Source organism: Microtus pennsylvanicus, chromosome 7 (genome assembly GCF_037038515.1).
Source record: "Microtus pennsylvanicus isolate mMicPen1 chromosome 7, mMicPen1.hap1, whole genome shotgun sequence".
In the NCBI taxonomy this organism is placed as follows: domain Eukaryota; kingdom Metazoa; phylum Chordata; class Mammalia; order Rodentia; family Cricetidae; genus Microtus; species Microtus pennsylvanicus.
In genome coordinates, this window is record NC_134585.1 from 14939274 (window position 1) to 14961745 (window position 22472).

A 22472-nucleotide genomic window follows, 5' to 3' on the forward strand; every position below is an offset into this window, starting at 1 on the left:
AGAGCTTGTTCCACTTAGACCGCACTGCCTTTAAAAACAAAATTCTAAAGGTCACTCTCGGAAGCCCAGCATCACCTGTTCCCTGAGTAATGGCTACCGTGATCCTAGCACAGGGTCCTACAAGACAGTTGATATGAGAGAGCTGTTGGATTCTTTCTTCTGTTTATTTCTAGAAGAGACTTTCCATAGACAGCTGCCGGGCCAAGCTCCTGTCCAAGCACCGTGCCAACCTTCTGCAGGCGTTTTTCCACCCAGATTCTGGCTCTGGATTCAGGGCTGTCTCCAGGAGGTCTAGTGGGGCCGAAGCCAGTCCTGGGCTGCTTCTGGACTGAGGTCACTCAGCGACTCTCAGCTCAGCATGGGGAATGCACTTGTCCTGCCGTGGTCACACGGGAGGCTGACATTCCAGCTCGGCTCTTTGGATTTGTGCAGGATCAGGCAAGTGACTTAAAGTCCCTAAGCCTTGGGTCCTCCATGTGATGGATTTTGTGAGTGAGTGGCAGCTTTCTGAGCTCATAAAGACCAAATGAGACCTCAGGTGAGAACAGCTGTCATGATGGGAATTCAAATACAATCATCACACGTCAGCAGCATCAGAGATGGCAAATGAGCTCTAAATTTCTCCGGGATGAAACAGAGGGATGAGCAAATTCCTCTCCACATGCAGACCTGCCCTCCCTGAGTCTTAGGACTTAGAATCTTCAAACAGAAGAGGAGGAAGGCCCTGTGCATTTCTCTTTAATGCAATGATTCTCCTTCAAGGCCCCTGTAAGTAGATTCTCTGACTGTGAGGAATGGCAACAAAATCAGGACTCCTTGCCTCCCATGTGGGTGGCAAGTGTACAGGTTAGCACCTCGGGAAGCAAACCAGAGGTGCAGGGGAACTTCTAAACAAAGACTTACCTCGGTTGAAGTCGCACTGTATCCTGGCACCTGAAGACGCTGTTTTGTGGACTCTCGTGAGCTGGCGTTCCCGCTCTGCTCTGGCACTCGGACTGGCTGGGCACCACATGCTCGGTATCCTACAAGACAAAAGGGCAAATGAGCTTCCTGCAGCAGCAGTTCCCTAGGACCCCCTCCGGACTGAGCTCAGCTCGGGGCAAGAGGCAACGACAGGCACCACACTCTCCTGACTTCCAGATGGGAAGGGAGATGACTCAATGGCCAAATTTAATAGATGTCTTTCTCCCAGGCTGTTGACTGTGCAAGATTATAAGAGAAGGGGGTGAGGAATATCAGTTATAAAAAAGCGAAGAGGAGGAGGAGGAGGAAGAAGAGGAGAAAAAAGATGAAGAATTTTATCATATTGAAAATAACACTGTAGAGGGCTAGAGAGATGGCTCAACAGTTAAGAACATGTACTATTCTTGCAGAGGACCTGAGCTTGTTTTCAGCACCCACACTGGCAGCTCAGAACCCTCTGTAATTCCAGGCCCTGAAGGAGTCAACACTTCTAGGTTCCATAGGTGACTGCACTCGTGTGTGCACATTGAAACAAAGGCATAGACTATTAAAAAGTTAATAAGATGTGCCTTTTAAGGATTCCTGTATTTTTATGTTGATGGGTGCTTTGCCTACATACTTGTACGGCACCTCATGCACGCTGGGTGCTCACAGAGAGGCCAGAAGAGGAGTTGCATACCCCAGGACTGGAGTTACAGATGCTCGTAAGCCACCATGTGGGTGCTGGGAACCAAACCCAGGTCCTCTGAAAAAGCAACAAGTGCTCATAAATGCTGAGCCCTCTCTCTAAACTCAATCAAATTGTTTTAATTACATTATAGAATACATCATAAAGGTGGCTATAAATTTAGTATAATGATACTTACAATATAGTCATTTTTATGAAGAAAGTGCATGAATGCTTACAGACATAAACAGATTGGGATGGGTTGAACTAAAAATCTTAATAGTAGTGATCTGTGAGATGTCATTTTTGCTTTGAGATCCATATGGATTTTCCCATTTTTCTATAGCAGAAAGATGTTCTTTCTGCATGAAGAAGTAACTTTAAGCTAGCTTGAACACAAAGGCACACTCATTTTATAAACCCCAGTACCAAGTGTGCTCAATCTCTCTCCACTGACACCCATGTAACTATCACCATCGGCTTACCCAGCATTTGAACAGACCCAACTCTGAGTGCCCATAATGCTGTCATCCAATGATATAAAACCCTTCTGAGTGCTGGGATGCAGCAGATAACAAGAATACAACCAGACTACAACACAGACATACATGGAAATGGAAGATCTATGACCCACAGCTGAATTCCTGTCATCTCTAAGCTGTAATGAGCCTATGACAAATCCCTGTCATGATAAAATAGTTCCTTTGCACTGAATGAACGAAATACAAACATAAACATTCATCGAATTCCAGATGACCAAAGTACAGCCAAATTATTTGGGATAAAAGGTGAGGCTGCATTTGTCTCTGCAATATAACTCAATGGCAAGAGAGATCCAACCTCTTCAAGGGCAATGGGTTTAGAGCCATCTAGGTCAAGTGTCCTATAAGACATTTCTCCAAAATATGAGAGGGGCCACACGGTAACCAGAAGCTTCTAACGGGAAAACTGTATGAATGTTGTCCTATAAAGGGGGTAGGACAGAGAGGGGAATAGGCAAAGGAAAGGGATGAATGAAGAGAATCAAGATACCTTCTTTACTCTTCCAAACCTCCAGAGGGGGGAAGCCCCTCCCAGGGAAAAGTTCTTTTTGTGTTCATTGACTCTCCAGATTGGGTAGCTGCTCACAAAAAGGCCTACGGCTACTCAAATATTGTTAAAATTTCCCAAACAGAAAGGTTTTCAAGAAAGAGCACTGCTTGCTACTAGCTAAGCGATTGACCGTAGGCTGAGTTACATAACTGTCTAGGCTCTGCGTCCCTTGTCTGCAAAATGGGGATCACCTCTGCAACCTCACAGGGGCGTTAAAATGTGATTAGAATCTTCCCATGCCTTTCGCACAACTAGAGGCCAATAGCAGGAGGCAACACTCAGCCGAGATATAATTTGTCTGACAAAAAAAGGCCCTCTGTGACCTGGAACTGGTACCGAGAGACTCAGACAAAAGCAAATGTATTTTGTGCCGCACCTGTTTCAAATTCCTAGGCAAAAATTTCTATGCAAGTACCTGGATATCAAAGACACCTTAAATATCTTTTTGCTCTGCTGTTGTTGTTCTTGTTGTTCTGAGACAGAATTACTGTGTAGACCCGGCTGGGCTCACACAACACTCCTACATCAGCCTTCCAAGAGCTGCCATGACATACCTCTACCATGATGATTGGCTTAAACCACGTACTGTGAAGCGCTGATGCCTCGTAGGCCTTAAACATGTTCCTTCCCATCTCTACAAAAGGTCAGAATTTTATTAAAACTTCACCCTTTAGAGAAAGAACAGTTTGTTTGTTTGTTTGTTTTTTCATCAAAAACAGAATTTCATCTGCTTCCTTTAGCCTCCAGTGGCTGGGAAGGATCCCCTCGGGTCTGATCCACTGACTGTTTATCACAGAGGTGATAAAAGGGATGCTGGAGAAAGGGCTCCCTTTATCTCCTCAGATCAAAGACCTCAGAGTCCGAAAGAGCTCTTTTCTCTGGAAGGGGTGTATAAGGAGTGTTTGGAGGTTGATGACGAAATGGAGAAGAAGGTGACATCACGGCATGCCATGTGGTTCTGCTGAGAACTCAATGCTGAGAATTCAAACCTCAAAATGTTAGGGAATGGGGGGGGGATGAAAATATGCTAGTACAAAGAATCTTGAGGATTGACAAGCACAGCAGACACTGACGTAATAGCAACAGGTTGAACAGAAATGACAGGCAGCTCTTTCCCAGGCCCAAAAGTCAAAATATGCCCATAAACCCTGATTTCCAAAATTTTCTAATATCAGAAACTCAAATGTAACCTCTCTTAAAAAAGAAGACATATGCTGCCTTCTCCAAAGCATATGGCAAGAAGCCTCGAACATCTTGTTTATTAATATATATATTAATAATATATAACATATAATATATAATAAAAACATTAATTATATAATTGAGCCCCTCTTCCCCTTGATTACCTTTGCAAAGAATTACCTGCAATGGGCCAACAGCCCCAGCAGAGCTACTGTGGCAATCCATCGTAGAGCAAAGACAAGGGTCCCTACTGTGCTCTGGGTGTATTCTTGACCCATGGAAATCATGAGAGGTAATACTTGATTGATGTTCTTTTAACCCCAGGGCTTGTTACACAATATTAAAAGAGGACAACACTCCACCTTTCCTGTACCATAAAGTACAATCTTTGCTTTAAAAGGCTACCTACTTTTTATTAGATAAAAAGCTATTTGCTAAAGCAGCAACTATCCAGGGGTGGGGGCGGGAAATAATGGGATATAAAATGTGCCCATAGATTTCCGGGTCCATTCTAGAAAGGGGTAGATCCCTGAGAGCTGTGTGAACGCTGGCACTGAGAGCCGCAGAATGCACCCTAGAAAGAGTGACAGATGAATGACAGAAAGCAGAAGAAATTTTCTTGGTATGACATACCCAGAGAAAGCAACCCCACTCCCCAACTTCATCTGAAAGAATCAAAACCTTGCCATGACAGATGAACCTCAAACCTTCTAAGTGAGTCTATTGTGTAGTGTGTGTAAGATGAACCTCAAGCCTTCTAAGTGAGTCTATAGTGTATGTGTGTGTGTGTGTGTATATATATATATATATATGTATGTGTAGAGATGAACCTCAAACCTAAGTGAGTCTACTTTGTGTGTGCATGTGTGTGTGTGTGTGTATGAGTGTGCATGTGTGAGGAGATGACTTCAAATCTTCTAAGTGAGTCTACTCTGTGTGTGTGTGCACACATGTGTGTGGAAATGAACTTCAAACCCTCTAAGTGAGTCGACTTTGTGTGTGTGTGTATGTGTGTGCTTGAGATGTCACTGACCCCAGTGAAATCATTTCAGCGAGGAGGCTAGAAAGAGAAAGCCCTCGGCCTCACCCTCTCAGCTCCACCCCTCAGCACCTAAGCTGCAGGCTCACACCCTCATGACTAGCTTTTATCTGGGTGCAAACCTGCTTTCTGAACCTACTGACACCCACTGACTTCCTCAAGTAAGCAAGACTCTTTTTAGCACCTCCATTACCTCATTTAAAATCTGGCCATGGGTTTTAATCTCTCAGTTTTCTACTGTGAGAAAAATAAACAAATGAAAGACCTTGGTTATAAAGATGACCTTTTATGCAAAAGGTGAATCCCAAAAGACTTTGAAAAATATGACTGATATTTATGTTGTTTTTTTTTTTTTTTTTTTGATTTTTCGAGACAGGGTTTCTCCGTAGCTTTTGGTTCCTGTCCTGGAACTAGCTCTTGTAGACCAGGCTGGCCTCGAACTCACAGAGATCCGCCTGCCTCTGCCTCCCGAGTGCTGGGATTAAAGGCGTGCGCCACCACCGCCCGGCTATTCCCATGACAGACAGCGGGCATTTCTGTTCATCCACTGAAGCAGAAATATTCTAATAACATAAACACAGTTTATAACTTAATAGGCCTCAAATCATTGAAAGTATATAGTTTCTTATTAATTTTAGGAAAGCTGTATGATTTCAAGTAGTTCGCATTAAGAGAGACAATAATGTCAATTCGATACTTGATTCAAAATACAACAGGACCTTACAGTATCCCTTGGCTGAGCTACAGAGCTTATACCCTAAGCCCACTCTCCTCAATGCAAACCCAGGGTTCTTCCCACCATTCCTCAGTGATCTTCTTGCCACAGAACTGAGAGGCCGTCCCATGCCACCTGTGTGAGCATGGCTGCACTTAAGGACCCGGTGGTTGTCAAGGATGAGATCATTGTAATGTACCTGGTTTTCCGTCTCTGCAGCCTGTGAGGGAAGGAAACAGGGACTTTGGGGGGCGGGGGGTGAAAAAAAGCTAAGGTCTTCTCTTTAATGAGCTTGTGAGGCAAGAATCAGTTCCCTTGGGTCTGTCAACAAAGGCCTATCCCCAGTCTAGGGGCCTCTTCTCAGGAATCTTCACTTTCCTGTGTCTTGCCCTCAGAGGTGTTTGGAATTATGCCATTTCTCACCGTATTACAGACTGGATATAAAATATTCCTCATATGAACTGGAGAGATGGCTCAGCGGTTAAGAGCACTGGCTGCTCTTCCTGAGGTCCTGAATTCAATTTCCAGCACCCACATGGTGGCACAACACCATCTCTAATAGGACCTGATGCCCTCTTCTGGTATGCACGTGGACATGCAGAACAGTCATACATAAAATATAAATAAATAAAATTTAAAGAAAGAAATGATAAAAAAAACAAACTAGAAATATCCCTCATAGACGCTTGTGCTGAACACTTGATGTCCAGCAGGTGGCGCTATTCTGGGAGGTGATGGACAATTCAAGAGGTTGAATTTAGGTGGCAGAGATTGGTAATGGGGAACCTTACAGGTGTATATTTCCTGGCCCCTTCCTATTGTGTCTTCTGTGCTTGCTGTCTGCCAAGAAATGCAGCCCTACCTCTATCTCTAGACCCCGCTGCTATGATAGTCCCACTGCCCTGATGGTCTGCCCAAGCTCACAGGGCTGAGAGTTCACAGGAGGAGAATGTTAATAAAACCAGGAATCAAAGTTTTCCTCCATGAGTTGTCACTGTCAAATACTAGGGGACTGTCTTATTTAGTGTTCTATTGCTGTGAGGACATACTGTGACCAAGGCCACTTATAAAAAGAAACATTTAACTGGGGGCTTGCATATGGCATCAGAGGCTTAGTCCATGATCATCAAGGCAGAGACTGTGGTGGCAGGCAGGCAGGCAGGCAGGCAGGCAGGCAGGCAGGGAGGCAGGCAGACACGGCACCGAAGCAGAGGCTGATGGAAGGGGATGAGGTTTCTAGGCTTAGCTGCGCTAACTCTTGGGATTCGGGACCTGACCATCTCCTCGGCTGTATGGAAGCCTGGATTTCTAACTATGTTTATGTTAAATATCGTTTAAATATTTCATCTGAATTTCAAATGCCTGCAGGGAGTTCGCCATCTAGTACTGTCAACAGTGTGGCGAGGACAGGTGAGTGACCCAGAGCATCAACAATACTCAAGCACAGTATGGGCAATACGACTATGGGACCAAGGTTAGCTGAGACATTCTGCAGACACGTGGGGAAGCAGTTAAGAGCATCGACTGTTCTTCCTGATGATCTGGGTTCAAGTCTCAGCACCCAATGGCATCTCACACTCCTCTACAGCTCCAAGTTTCAGGGATCTGATACCCTGCTCTGACCTCCACAGGCACCAGACACACAAGTGGTACAAAAACATACATGTGGGCAAAACACTCATATGTGTGTGCATATATATTATATATATATATAGCCTTTAATTTAAATCTTTTTTAAAATATGAGATCATGTGATTGGCAAGTAGCTACTTCGACACCGCACAATGCTCACGCCACCTGCCACACCCCCTGAGTCCACCTAGTTCTCACGCCCTGCTGCATGGGCTCCACCCCAGAACTCTTTGAGCTGTCCGTTCTCAGGCCAAGAATGGAGCACGTCACCAAATCCAGAAAGCCCCATGCTCTGATAGGGAGGATGGAAAAGCAAATATCGATCTTTTCTTCCATGCACGGGGTGTGTGGGGGGGGGATGCTCTTTTTCCCTATGAGAAATTCCCTTAAGCATAAATCCAGAGTTCTTAAGTATGGTGGCCAAAGTAGAAGAGAAATAGTCTCTCTGGAGAGATTCCAAAGTCACCTCTTATGGTAAGGTTCGGGCTCTTCTGGTTAGAACTTAGCAGGGGAATTGTTTGCAAGGAATCACTCTAGGGTGCTTTCCTGCTGCTGCGGATAAATGCTATGACCAAAAGCAACTGGGGAGGATGGGGGGTTATTTGGTTTACTCTCCAGGTCACAACCCATCACCAAGGGGATCAGAGCAGAAACTCAAGCAGGAACGAAGGCTGGAGCCATGAAGACTGTTGCCTATTGCCCTTTTCCCTGTGGCCCCTGCTCAGCCTGTTCTGTGCCCCTGGACCACCTGCTCAGAGATGGCACCACCACAGTGAGCTGAGCCCTCCCATACCAAACAACAATCAAGAACACACACACACACACAACCCAGTGCACGTTAAATGCCCACAAGCCATTCGGCCGGACTTAATTCCCCATTGAGTCTCCCTGAGATAAGAGCTGGCTTTGTCAGGTGGATATCGGAAGCTAAGCAGGAGAAATGGAGCCTACCGCTTCACCGTGCTGCCTCTACAGACCGCTCCGGCCAGCTTTGTGCATAGCTCTCCTCCATGGACCACACACACACAGTCCAGGTGTCACGGGTAACAAGGCCGCTTGGCATGCCATCCGCCATCTCCTCATGCACAGCCTATTCCCTCAACTTTGGAAACCCTCATTTCCCGTCATCTTCTCCACTTAAAACCTCCTACTGGGTTGACTCTGTGAGCTCGCCCGCATGGCCCCGTGTCCATGGCCCTCTATCACTCCATACAGAGCTCTGTCGTTGGAGAAGGAGATCCCAGCTCAATAGCTGAACAGAAAGCACCATTCACTGCTTGCTAAACCAAGCAAAAGCCACAACTTAAGGGACAAGCTTTCCCAGGCAAGGCAGACAGCTTCGTGATCTTACAGAAGGTTGAGAGCCCTTATAATACCACGTGAGACCTTTTGATACCAGGTTGCCTTTAGCTTCAGGGCCCAAGCTGGAGTACTGCGGACTGCGGACTCTGACTTGATGTGTTTGTTACTTCCTGGCTTTACAACCAGGTCCACGAGCATGTGCACTGACTAAGAGAAGCAGGAACCCTGCCCAAACGGAGGATTCCTTGTCACCCCAGCCACAGAACACCCAATGTTTTCCTGAGAGGAAAAGACGTCTTCATTTCCATACCCACTGTAGTGACAATATACTAGGAGGTGACAGCCGTGGTACTTAGCTCATATTCTAACACCTATTGATCTCTTGCCAGGTCCCATGCATTGCAGTAAGTGCTTTAAAAGATTATCTTCTTTAATCCCCACGAGGACTTACAAGTGGGTGCTGTCATCCCTCGTTTTACAGATAGGTCCCCAGGGGTGTCACGCAGGGATCCAAATGCAAACAATATCCCACCCCCGTGACAGGAAAGCCACTGCTATGGATATCACTGTCTCCTCCTGGGTGAATTAGAAGCCCGCTCCAGGGACAAGCACCGATCTTATCTCTTTGCATCATGGTAACAACAGGGTTTCCGGGCACCTTGTGAAGAGATAGCCTATGTTGTAGGAGCAGAGAGAGAGAGAGAGTGCCTAGGGATGTTTCAGTAGTTCAAACCCTAGCTTTAATGTCAATGGGCTTTGCAGTTTGCCATCCCACCATAGCCCAAGATGATAGTAAATCAATACCCAGAACAATATGTCATCGACATCTGTAATTTTAAGGAAGCCAGACCTTAAAGGTCCCTTGTTCCATCTGGTCACCAAGTACTTCATAGCTTATTCTTCATCCTCAATACAATTTCTTAAACTCCAGCGACCAACTAGCAACCTGTCAGCTTGCCCAGATGGCGGCATAAAACAAGCAGAGTCACCCACAGCACGCGAGAGACAGGACCGTCCTGCTCACTACCGGAGAGACGAGTACTCCCATAATGCCTCCGAACTCTCAAACCAGAACACTTGCATGCTACAAAGGCTCTTCGAGAGCACTAAATTATCTCTCTCTTCCTGCCCACCTCTCTCTGCAACAAACACATAGAGGCTCACCTGCAATAGATCTCCCTATTAGACCTTGGGACTGGAGAGATGGCTCAGTAGTTAAGAGCACTGGCCACAAGTCCAGAAGACCTGGGTTCGATTCCTAGCACCCACATGGTAGCTTACAACTGCCTCTAAGTCCACTTTCAGGGTATCTGATACCTCTGTGGGCACCAGGCATGCATGAGGCTCACAGACATTCATGCTGGCAAAACATCCATCCCCATTCATGAGAAAAATGAGTTAAATTCTTTTAAATTAAATCTAGCCTTCCGGAAATAGAAAGAGATCCCTTTTCTCTTTAGTTCAGTCAGCCCCTATCCCCTCAAGGTTCTAGACACATGAACATCCTGTGGAGACCATTTGCTGTGGGTATGGATAGCTCTTTGTCATATTTAATGCATCCTCCAGATCAATAATCAGCCCAAGCCAGCTTTTAATACAACCACCAGGATCAAAAGACAACACCGTCTAGGGAACCTCTCAGCCTCTCATTCACTTGCTACGGCCTGGAGCCAATGACTTCCATTTCCTCTGCTGCAGAAAGGGACTCTGGGATCCAATGTACCTCCAGGGGTAGTCATGAGAATTAAATGAGTTATTGCTTCTGACACCCGGGATAAGGCTGCCCAAAGACTCACAGAGTAGAAGCCAGTGTCAAGACGGAGCAGGTGCAGAGATGCCCGCAGCACCAGAAGTCTGAGATGAGTCATAGAAACCTCCTAGAGCATGAGTCAGAGGCAGTCAATGTAAACCAACTCTGAAAGCAATTTGTCGGGGAATGTCTTCAGAGGCTCTCATCCCATAAGCAGATACCATTGTAAACTCCGGTTGGGTCATTTTAAAACTTGAACCCAAATCCTGAATGTTCACATTAGGAAAGTAAAATAATGCTTAAGAATTATGGTAGTGACGAGTTTTGAGAAAAATAAATAAATAAATGGAGAGTGCAAAGTTTTTCGTGACGTTTAAGAATCAGAATTCTGTGCCTCCTGTCCAGAGATTAGAGCCTCTGACAGATCCATCTTGAGCCTCCGCGACTTCTTCACGCGGACTGCCAACCCTGAGTCTACCTTGAGGCCACTAGCACTGGTCACTTTGCATCGCTGTGAGGTCACTTCCTTCCCTGGCAAACAACCTGAGCGGAAGGTGAGTTTATTTGGCACGCGGCAGGGATGACACAGTGGCGAGGACAGCTCGCGTCAGGGCGGCCAGAAAGCGGGGCGACTGAATTCCCGCACCAGCGGCTTTCTTCTTCCCTCCCTTTACTATGCGCCAACCTCCAGTCTAGGGATGGCGCTGCCTACAGAATCCCTCAGGACAGCGGTGTGCTTTGCTTATCTCCTAGCACATCTTGGTGTCGCCAAAGGACCAGTACCAACCAACATACGGCCCCAGTCTGCACACAGCGGACTGACTACCTGTTACTGGCTTGACGGAACAGCGCCCTCTGGAGTCGCCATGATTCTGACTCAGCACATGGCCCACCGGCTCCTCCCAACGCCAACCCTTGTTCCTGCAGACATCGCCCCCACCAGAAATGATTCCAAATTCCCCGCGCTGTTGGGGTTTTAGATTTGGGGATTTTGTTTGTTTGTTTGTTTAGCAAAATGGGTAAGAGCTTTAGCAATTTAACAGAGGGGTTTTTGTTTTTCTTTTTTTTCTATTATTATTTTTGTTGTTTGTCTTTTGCTTGCTTTCTTTTTATTTTCTTCACAGGTAGAAAAGCTCAGAGTCGTCAAAGTCCCTGTATGTAATAGATAAGACTAAAATTATTAAATTAAAAGCAAGGTGATTCCCATGCTTACCACAGTGCTATTCAAAATGGCCATGATATGGAATGAACCTATGTGCCGCCAACACATGGGTGGGAAAAACATAAATACACAATGAACAAAATCGTGTCCTTCGAAGCAGAAATGGAGCCAAAAGATACTACGTTACGTGAAATACACCACACAGAAAGATAACTGTCACATTTTCTCCCAAACACGCAAACACAACAGAACAAGAGCTACCAGACCTGGAAGAGAGCGAAGGCAGAGTGTAGGGGAAAGGAAACTGGACAGGATTAGTGGACCGGGCGTGCATATATAGATATGCCACAGTGAATCTTGTTAATTAAACACTGATGAGTAATTATAGAGTTTGGCAACCTTGGTCTCTAGGTGGCTGTCGGCATTTCTGAGTCAGCTGTCAGTTTCACTAGAGTGACAAAGACGCTGCTTACAGGAAAAGGAGGTGGACTGGAACCATGTCCTCCATGAAGCCACAAACTGTAGCAGCCAAGAATGTCCCTGGACATCTAATTCTCCTGGGTCATACTTAAGGATGGCCAGCGTTTTCTGAATTAAAACATGCTCAACAGCCAAGCACAACCTTATGCCAAGCTGGCAAACCGACCTCACTCTAAACCTTGTTTCAAGTTTCCCTGTTGGGGTTTAATGTTAGTTGCAGCTAAACGTCCCACAAATCTGATACCTGCATGACCCTTTGCTACATGAACTTTCCCTAGCCCGTGACGTTAGCAGCCAGCAATTCAAACACTGCAATTCAGCATTGTAAGGAACACATGGGCCGTTTCCCAGCCCTGTCTCTACACAAAAATCCCTAAATGGTGACTACGGCTTATTGAAGCAATAAAGACACCAGGGTCGTGGATGACAAGAAGATTTATTAGAAAACAAAGTCGGGGTTTCACTGGATGAGAAGGGTAAGTCCCACCATGATCACAAACATCAATCAGATAGCTGCACCGGAGGCAGCTACGGGACAATAATGCTTCAAAAAGTTCAGCAGTCCTCACACGCGAGCGCGCACACAACGCGAGCCTCAGAGAAAAGCCACGGTTTTCTAAGCCACCAAGCACTGGCTGGCTGCCTGCTTATCTTCAATAGGATTAGTACAAAGCAGGGAACCATTTTTTAGGGGCAGAAACTGTGTCACTTTTTATCATTTTATCATTTTAACCTATGTTAAAAGTTCCTCATGAAACTCAGCCTTCTTTCTGCGTCATCGTCATCGTAGCTACCACGTAGGCAAGGCAGATCCTATAAGAAGGGCGACCTAAAAGCTCTGGATAAAGAGTTTCAACCCCTCTGGATACCTCCTCACCCTGACAGTGTTGGCAGGTTTCCCCCTGGGTATTTATGTAATCCAAACCCTACCAAGAAAACAAACGCCGGAACAAGTCTTGATTTCAACAAACTGTTGAGTACCATTTCTAGACCACCTTTATCCTCAAAAGATAAACAAACTGTTTATAAAGATTTCATTTTATGCATATGTAAGTGCAGTGCCCCCAAGAGGCCAAAAGAAGGTGTCAGAAACAGACACTGCTTTGAGTGACTTCCAGGCAGTTGTGAGCTGCACAATGCGGTGCTAGAATCTGAATCTGGGTCCTCTGCAAGAGCAGCAAAGACTTCTAACCAATCAGCCTTCTCTCCAGCCCCTAATAAAAAAAATTTTGTTTTCTGGTAGGTCTGGAGTGACAGAGGTACCATTACACATGTGTACCCTGGGAGAAAACAGCTTGGTCAAATACCATGCTCCTTATTCCTGATGGACTCCCAGAGTTAGCAAATAAAATATAGGATTCTCAGCTGAACTTAAATTTCAGATAAACCTTGAGTTTATGTTAAGTACTTTAAGTCCATAGCGGACAATATTTAGACTGCATTTATTCTAAAAATATTATTTATCTGCAATTCAAATTTAGTAAGTCATTCTATATTTCATCTGGCAACTATACCTTTGCAGAAAGCTCAGAGCCCCAAACTGAGGCGTACAGTTGACACAGCCTCGCAGTCATCTCTAACCATGTTTGACAACGTTTAGAATGGCAAGTCTTAGTTGTCCAAAACGTCAGCTCATTATTTTTCTACTATCTGGGCTTTCTAAACAGGTTTTCTTCCGAGTCCCAGAACAGGCTTTGCCAGCCCTTACTAGAGCATCATCTCATCTTGGAGAGAGAAGAATCTGCTCTTGGCCATGCCGCTGAGTACAGGAGGGTATGGACTGTCACGTAGATATAAGCAGGAGCCCACCTCTCACATTAGACAAATATACAAATGGTCAGATCATCGTCCTATATGTAATCTTTTTAGACCAAATTTTAAAATGCTTCTAAGCTGGGGGGGGAGGTGCACGCCTTTAATACCAGCACTCAGGAGGCAGAAGCAGGAAGATCTCTGTGAATTCAAGACTAGCTTGGTCTACAGAGCTAGTTCCAAGACAGCCAGGACTACACAAAGAAACCTTGCTTCAAAAATAAATAAATAAATAAAAGCATACATACGTACATACACACACACATACATACAAATGCTTCCGAATTATGACACACCCCCAGAGCTGTCCCTATTCCAAAAGTTGCCATGACCCAAAGTGACTCTCTTCTACAAGAGTAAAACCACTTTCTGCCCTTTAAGCAAAGCAGCGAAAGTAATGGACATGGGCTCTAACATGTCACACTGCAATGGAGAGGAACTGAAACTAGACCAACTTATCTTGTTCCTCGAAATAATAACAGGAGGGTTTCATTGATGGGATGCTGCAGAAAACCCGAGCTCCTGTTCAAACAATACAGCAGGACAACAAAGCTAGTCGGTGTTCTTTTCTTCTGATCTTTGGCATTAGCCTCATTAATACTTCTGTATTTTGATAGAGCAGAAGTGGGGGAAGACCAATTAACAAAGTCTCCTTTGCATTAGAGACTCCTTCGAATAAACAATGTGAAAGTCTGTGTGCTGCTGGCCGGCACTCATTTCCTGTCCCCAGCTCCATAGTGTAGGGTATCACTTCCTGGTCTAGTGCATTACAGGGTTGTAATTAGCAGGGTAGCACGTGACCAGCTCTGGACAATTAATTATGAGAGAATAAAAATCCTGTGGAGCCCCAGAGCTTTGAGTTGTTGGCATAGGAGCCTCTAGATCCTTTTTCTCGGAGACTCCCAAACCAGAAGTGCTTGGTTCGAGGTATTCTTTCTAAATAGAGCTTACTGACTGACTTCCATGAACAGCATCCCTTCCACAAATCAATAAGAGCCACATAGAAGGTGTGAAAAGTTTGTCTTTGTGGGTCTAAATCCCTAAGGTTCCAGGCTGTTGGTTGGGTTACTGGCCTAGTTCAATTCAGGATTCTTCATTTAGTGGGGCTTAATGTATACTCAGCCAAATGGAAATAAAGCATCCTATACACTGCTTGGACCTTACCCCTAAAAGTTGCTGAACATGTATACCTTACCTGTGTTGTTTTTAACTTGTAGGGGTTGACCCCAGGGTTTCTGGGTGTTAGACAAGTGCGGAGGCGCTGAGCTATGTCCCTCACACCTTCTAACCCTCAAAAACCACGTAAGAGAAATTCGATCATCTGCATCTTGCAAAACTAGAAAAGGCACATTAAAAAGTGACTTCGATTTCCTGTCACATACGAAGTCCGTACTTAAGGAGGCACATGAACGTCTATCCATCTGCACCCCAATCAGCTACTTGTGTTACTGTGGGTGACAGAACACCTGACTGAAGCCACAATAAGGAAGAGTTGGTTTGGACTCGCAGTTTGAGGGTTCAGTCCATCATGATGGAGAAGTTGGGGTAACAGGAACGTGAGGTGGCCAGTCATGTGATGCAACCAGCTAGGTGACAGGTGAGCAGAAAGAGATGAGGACCGCTCTCCAACCAACTTTCTCCTTCTTATCCAGTTAACCAATGGGAGCATTTAGGGTGGGTCTTCATACCTTAATCTAGATAACGCCTCATAGACATGCCCAATGGCGTCCTATCAAGCTGACAGCCAATATGACCCGTTGGTGTACCTACAGGCCATTCACTTTACTCCATCAGCACACTGTTACTCAAATGTTCATCTCTGGGATTTACTGAAGGACTCTTAGGTGAAAGCATCAAATTTGGAAGCCAATGGAGGGATGCTGGTGCAACGGAGCAGCTGCACAGAGGAGACCCCCCTTCTTTCAAGCACTGATCATTCTTCACTCTAGGTTGAATTTACATGGTTATTGCAATATAGAAACTGTAACTACATAAAGAAGATCCAAAAAAAACTAGATTTTATTTACATGTACAAATATATATAATGGGGCAAAGGGGGAAACTTTAACAGTTGCTCTTTGTGGCAGCCATCTGCCTCTCTGTTAACTGTTCCAGGCAATGTGTACATGGAGTTAAGTCCTCACTATTCTCTATGGCTGCACTTGGCTATACCATCAATATTTTCCTGTTCTGCATGATTTGCTCATGGTGTGTGTGTGTGTGTGTGTGTGTGTGTGTGTGTGTGTGTGTGTGTGTAAGAGAAGTAGGGGTTATGGATGGAGCCAGGGCCTCTCACACGCTCAGCTGCCAGCTCGTTAGCCCTGAGCTGTAACTCCAGTTACTCTTTTTCCTCTTTTAAAGGAAATCCTGAAACTTGCATTGCAAGCATACGTTGATGTGGCTCCTCGCACTGTAACGTTTCTCAGATCCCCATTGATGGCGAACTTACAACCTTTAGCTCAGTTATTTCATTTTGAATGGCATTCCATGAGTATATTTTTTTTCCTTTTCGATTTTTACATTTCTCAGAGTTAATGCATAAAGAATCAATGAAGCTTATCTCTTCAGGTTCCTTCACATCACTCAGAATAATGCATTTGTCTACTCTGAAAACATGATGAAATTACTTTACAGACATCCTAGGTTCCTTTCTAGAAACACCTTCCATCAGCTTCAAGACTTAAGATACTTCTAATTTAAAAATAAGTTTATGAAGCTGACCACCTATCATAGGACGCCAGTAAACTAAACACCAACCTGCTGGCTTCACGTGTCAGAGCTCCGTGCCACTGGATCGCCACTCTATCTCCCTCCAATCAGAGGGAACGAAAACTGGGAAAATAAACCAAAGGTCCACTTCTCTTTTCCGTAAGTAAGATCTCACAGGAAATCTATGCTGCGGCGGGAATTGAAGTAAAACATCTATACTGGCGCTGTGAAATAATATGTGAGAGATAATATAACAGAAACCATGAGTGAAGACCAACACCCAAAGCAAATGTGGGAACCATAGTGCGTCCATGCTCACCGACACACTCAGGAAGAAGAAAACAGACCCATAGCTGGAGAGATTTTGTGATTTGTGATGGCAGGGGACAGTGACAGAGAATGAAAACTATCTTTCTTCTAATTTAGAGTCGATTGCAATAAGAACTCTATCTTCCAAAAAGAGAAATACAGTAAATATTTAAAAGGTTATTTTGCCTGAAAGTATTTAAAGTTCGTTTTTTTTTTCTGCAGAAGGATGAGAACGAAAAACTCACAAGCAGATCTGGATCACGTGCCAGCCTGTTAACAACCCCCCTGCAGCCAAACGGGAGAAACTCGAGGCTTCTGTATGCCAGACCAAACAGCTGGTCTCCCCAAGGAAGTGGGTTAGCAAGAGGCTGGCAGCCCACAACCCACTGCAGAAAAGCTCTCCTCAGAGCCTCCTACTTTTCGTATTCTGTTAAAATAGCCACAAGAGGGGAGGACATACGGATGGGGTGCAGCCCAGAGCCAGATGGTGAGGAGTGAGGAAGACAAGACTCCCAGCTCCCAGCACTAAAACTGAATGGCCTCTGGACAGCTTAGAGCACCAACACAGGAAGTGGCTTGTGCCACCCGGGTTTAGTCCTCCCACATCATGTTGTGGAGGATGGTTGTTCTGATCTCTACAACACTCAAAACAAGCACTTTTAATTTTTCACAAAACACTGGGATGGATAATCCATGCATTGAGTCAGCGCCCCTCCTTGGGAAGAAATGTTTGATCTCTGATTAGATACTCTAAACAGGAACATGCTGGTCCTGGGTTCCAGCCGGACCAGGGTTCAAGATGAGCAGAGAGGGGCACATCTTGCTTTGACTTTAACCATATCAAGGAATTTTACTAACTGTTACCCTAAAACTTGGCTTTTCAGGCGACCACTCCTTCAGGAGACCTTGTCCAAGTCATGTTTTTCCCCACAGAACTTGTCTAGGAGAGAAAGAGATAAGCAAATGCAAAGGAAAACTGTGGCTCAAATAGACATTCTCATCTCAAACGCTTCAGCTTCTTAGAAGCCAGTTCTCCACTCTCTCCACGGTTCTTAGTCTTCTATAAGTTAATACACCCAATCCTTCCCCTCCTGAATCATTTAAATAGGATGCAAATCTGAAACTTTCATACACAAAGATGACCTCTAGATCCTCTTTCTCCACTTCCTTCTCATGCCTGTGGCCAAGGTCAAGAGAGAAGGATGCTCAAAGTAACATATGAACATGACCCATCAAAGGGGACCTGCTCCATCTGAAAATGGAGGTTATTGAGAGAAAGGCAAGAAAAGTGGGGATTAAGCCACACTGCCAACTATTGCGAGGGGCCTCACTTCCCCCAAGTCCAACACTCTGATTAGGATCCAACTGCCGAGCAACTTTAGGGCTGTGCATTCCAACTTCACAAACAGAAAACTCTGAACCCGCAGCAACCACAGGCCTGCGGGGAGGCGCTTCAGCTTCCAGAACAACGCTTTTTAATTTAAAAAAGCTAACTCCTGTAGGTGTTCATGGATGCTTTGGGGCAATGAAAATCCCATCAACAAGCAGTTAGAACTCAGTGGCTTTTCTGAGGCCAGAAGTTTCAGGCAGGATTCGCGGTTGTGAAAGGATGCTCACTCAGATCCAGCCCCCTTCCAAAGAACCCATAGTCTTACACACAGAACTCTCCGCCGCAGCGTAAGGTAAAACTCGTGGCTGTCACATTTGCCTTGCAACCCAAACCCTTGTGAGATAGCTCTATCTACATTTATCCAAGCCATGATGGGGCATTACACGGGACAGCCAAGGCCAAGTGTGATCAGCGATAATCACAGATACTGTGTAAACCTGTGTAGCCTTTTTCATTTGAATCTAAGTCAACTAAGCCACTGGTTTTCAGATGGGGGGGTGGGGTTGTACTGTAGCTCATATTACGTCAGAAGTCATGGTCCCTGAAGGACTAAGTGGCCTGTTCTATCTGATTCAATGAATTTCATTCTCAAATGTAACGACACAGACAAAATGCTAGTTGCATAATGGATTCTTTCCCAATTATATCCTAGCTAAAAGCAAGGCAGATGGCCTATGGAGCTTAATAAAAAAAATACAGACCCATTTCCGCCTAGTGTGTTGTTTCACTGATATCCTTAGTATTGTTTTCTAGAATCAGGTTGTAGACTAAGGTATTTTTCTGCCCTGTGTAAGAACTATGTCCATCCATTTTTATAAAAAAAAAAAATCAGAAGCTGTGCTGCCCAGCTCCATGACAATAGCCTTCATTATCATCCTTCAAGGCACTCTTTCTGTTTTTGAGGACATAGTATCTTGTTCGCATTGCTGGCATAATGGGTCCGCAGACTTTGAGATTTCAAAATTATTGGGGGTCAGTTTGTCACAGCTCCTCCAGTTTCTGTCGTCTACAGACACTTGATGGTCCTCCAGAGTTGGCTTAAGGTTGAACTTAGCCAGTTTGTGTCTTTGACCAAGGATGATCTCAAGCACGCCCATGGTGAAGAACGAGATAGTTCAAGCACTTGACACTTCGAAGACGACAGAGCAAGGGTGACAGACCCCTAGTGACATCAGTGGACCACAGCAGGGTTTTTAAAACGTCAAGCAAAAAGCTGATGGCTCCATGGCATAGCCAACCCAAGACTACTAGAAGGAACAAGAAATAAAGACCCAGTGGGCTGATCAGGGAGATTTTGGCATAGTTATTCACTTAGCATTTTGATTTTCTATTTTCTGAAAAGATAGACTTCCTTTGTCAATTTTACCGACCTTTAACCCCTAACAATATAGCACACAGTGTTTATATGAACCGAGAAGAAACATTTAAAAATGATGCCTCAGACTCTGCCCCTCTGCCCCCAACCCATGCAGTTCACGCCACATACATAATTTTTCACCACAATGGGCCTATCTGTATATGTTCAATAATAAACTGTCTTCCCTTAACCAGGATGTATGACTGGGAAAATCTATCATGCAACCAACACCCTGCCTGCAACGTTGTATCAGCGAATGAAGCTCGGTGAAAGAGAACAGGGCATTTAACTTCTCTTGGGAAGCCTACCTTCCAACCAGGACTGCAGTGCAGCCTTCTGAGGAGAGCCTCTGTCAGCTCATCCACTCCAGTAACCTTCCTTATAATCAGCAACAGGCCAGGAATTACATGGCCCATTGCCACCTCATTACAAGTGATGACAGTGACATTTCTTTGAGGCCACACTAGAGAACAGCAAGAAGGAAGGCACTGAGGAGGAGTGGCTTGGCCACCCTGAAGTCTCACAGGTGACCTTAGAAGATGTCAGATCAGATGCCCCTCCTCTGCACTCCATTCCTTCCCCACCCCATCACCTAGGACTAGTCAGTTCAGAATCTGCATCCCCAGCTCAACCTTCTTCGCAGGGAGATGCTGCCATGGATTTAGAGCCTATCAGAAACGAGGGCTATTTCATGTGCCTGCCTCTCTCCACAAGGAAAGTCTGAGTTTAGGGGAATAATCTCTCAGCTTCGCAATGCAACGGGTATTTGCGCCTCACTGGAAAACAAAGGGCCTAACCAGAGGTCACAACGCCGACAGTCTAAAACTGCAAAGGCACAAGGAATCAAGTCAAATAAGCTACCCAGCCAAGGCTGTTCTAACAGAAGATGACCCAATATCAGCTTGCAAACTGGACCCGACAGCAAGATGTAATTAACCCAGCACACCTTGAGCCTCCTGCTTTACTTTTCAGGTGACAAAGTGATAGCAAACCCAACTAACACAGAACGACCATGTTCCAAAGGCTATGTTTACCATATCACAAATGCAACTCTGGAGTCAGAAAGGGACTTCCTAGTAGGATTGTGAAAGGTCACACTTATTTAGTATCTTCTAAGGACATAATTTATCGGGGACTTTTTGATTAGAGGATTATTTTCTTTACTGTATTTCTAGAGAAAAAGAAAAAAAAGTTATGCTTTTAAAATATCAACCGAGAGTGGTGGTGACCTGTCTGTCATCCAGCACTCGGGGGGCTGAGGTGGGAAGATAGTGAGTTTGAGGCTAGCCTGAGCTACATAGGAAACATGTCTCCAAAAGAAACAACACATTTAAAGGCATATAAACTTATTAGCAAGTACTAGGAAAGATGCTTTATTCATTCATCATCCATCTTAATAGTTATTGACTTTAGAAAACCAAATACTACATCCAAATATAACACAACATAACGTGCATAGCTGTGCATCCAAAGCCACTCCGTTTTAGCTGAAGGAGAAAAGCTTGAGATCAAACTGAGGTTCCTAATTTTCGTGAAGGGACCCCAAGTCTGCACAAAGGCTACATCATCTTGCATGAACGCCAAGCCCTCTCCAAAGAACATAAGGCAACTTTCAATAAAAATCTCATGTTTAATAACACCAGTTTGGGGCTGGGTGGTGGTGTTGCATGCCTTTAATCCCAGTAGGCAAGAATCAGAGACAGGCGGATCTCTGTGAGGTCAAGACCAGCCTCGTCTACAGAGTGAGTTCCAGGACAGGATTCAAATCAAAAGCTACACGGAGAAACCCTGTCTTGAAAAATCATAAAAAAATAAAAAACAAAAAAAGCGAGCAGTTTGGGGCTGGGCGGTGGTAGTGCACACCTTTAATCCCAGTACTCGGGAATCAGAGGCAGGCGGATCTCTGTGAGTTCCAGACCAGCCAGAGCTAGTTCCAGTACAGCTAGGAATGTTACACAGAGAAATCTTGTCTCAAAAAACAAAACAACCCCAACAAAATGCTAGTTTGGAGCTGGGGCAGGGGTCGGAGGAAGCTCAGTTAGTAGGATGCTTGCCTAGCATACATGAAGTCCTGGGTTTGACCCCTAGGTCAAATGTCACCATATCTCAGGACACATACACTCTGGCTGATGGTACAGCAATGAGCCCACTCTGCTCATCGAACCCAGGAGGCCTTTCCACAACCAAGACCCGATAGTGGAGTCATACCTGGCTTTCTCCGTGGTTCCGGCCACTCTCAGCTCTGAGGATAGACTTGGGTTTCCGGGACTTGAAGTTACCCATGCTGGGTCTCAGCACTCCATCCAGCAGCAGGGTCTGTTCCACATGCTGGGCCTCGTGCAAGGGCGGAGCAAGCTCGTCTATTCGAGCCCCCACCTGTGGGTAGTTCTCTTTATTGTTTTCATCTCTGCAAGAAGAAAGACCCAATTTAGAACAGACCCAACATAGGTAAACCTGTAATAAAAAGAGCTGATGAGATTCGCCACGCTGTAGTCAGAGGGAACCCAGGCAAGGGCGAATTTTATAAGCCTAAGAACTCAAGAAATGTGAATGCCATTTTTTGTTTCTCTCTATTTTTAATTTTTAAGTTAGGGTCTTCTGTATCTCAGACTGGCCTTGAACTCACTATTATTCAAAGGTGACCTTGAACTGTGGATCCTATCTTCCCTCCTGCACCCTCCACAGGCTAGGATTACAGATAGGTACTACCAGGCCTGATCTACACGGTACCAGGGATTGAACCCAGGGCCTCGGGCCAACTGAGTACAGCCCCATGCCTCCTGTCACTCTCCCTTCCCGGGCATCTAAGTCTTCACTTGAAGACGCCCGGCTTTCACTGTGTATCCTTCTTCCCTCCCACGATAACAGCGTGAGACCTTCAGCCTAGGTACTTGAGATCCCAAATTTACAG

At 45.2% G+C, this 22472-nt stretch overlaps 1 protein-coding gene across 7 annotated transcripts in view; it reads right to left on the reverse strand.

The window, feature by feature from the left end:
* Fam13c (family with sequence similarity 13 member C) overlaps window positions 1–22472 on the reverse strand; it is a 97424-nt gene that overhangs the window by 64070 nt on the left and 10882 nt on the right. For all 7 annotated transcript variants that reach the window (XM_075980008.1, XM_075980009.1, XM_075980010.1 and 4 more), the window contains 2 exons: window positions 21770–21968; window positions 904–1022 (listed from right to left, as the gene is read on the reverse strand). In XM_075980008.1, coding sequence (XP_075836123.1) covers window positions 904–1022; window positions 21770–21844 — 194 coding nt within the window. In that variant the 5' untranslated portion in view covers window positions 21845–21968. The remainder of the gene's footprint in view (window positions 1–903; window positions 1023–21769; window positions 21969–22472) is intronic.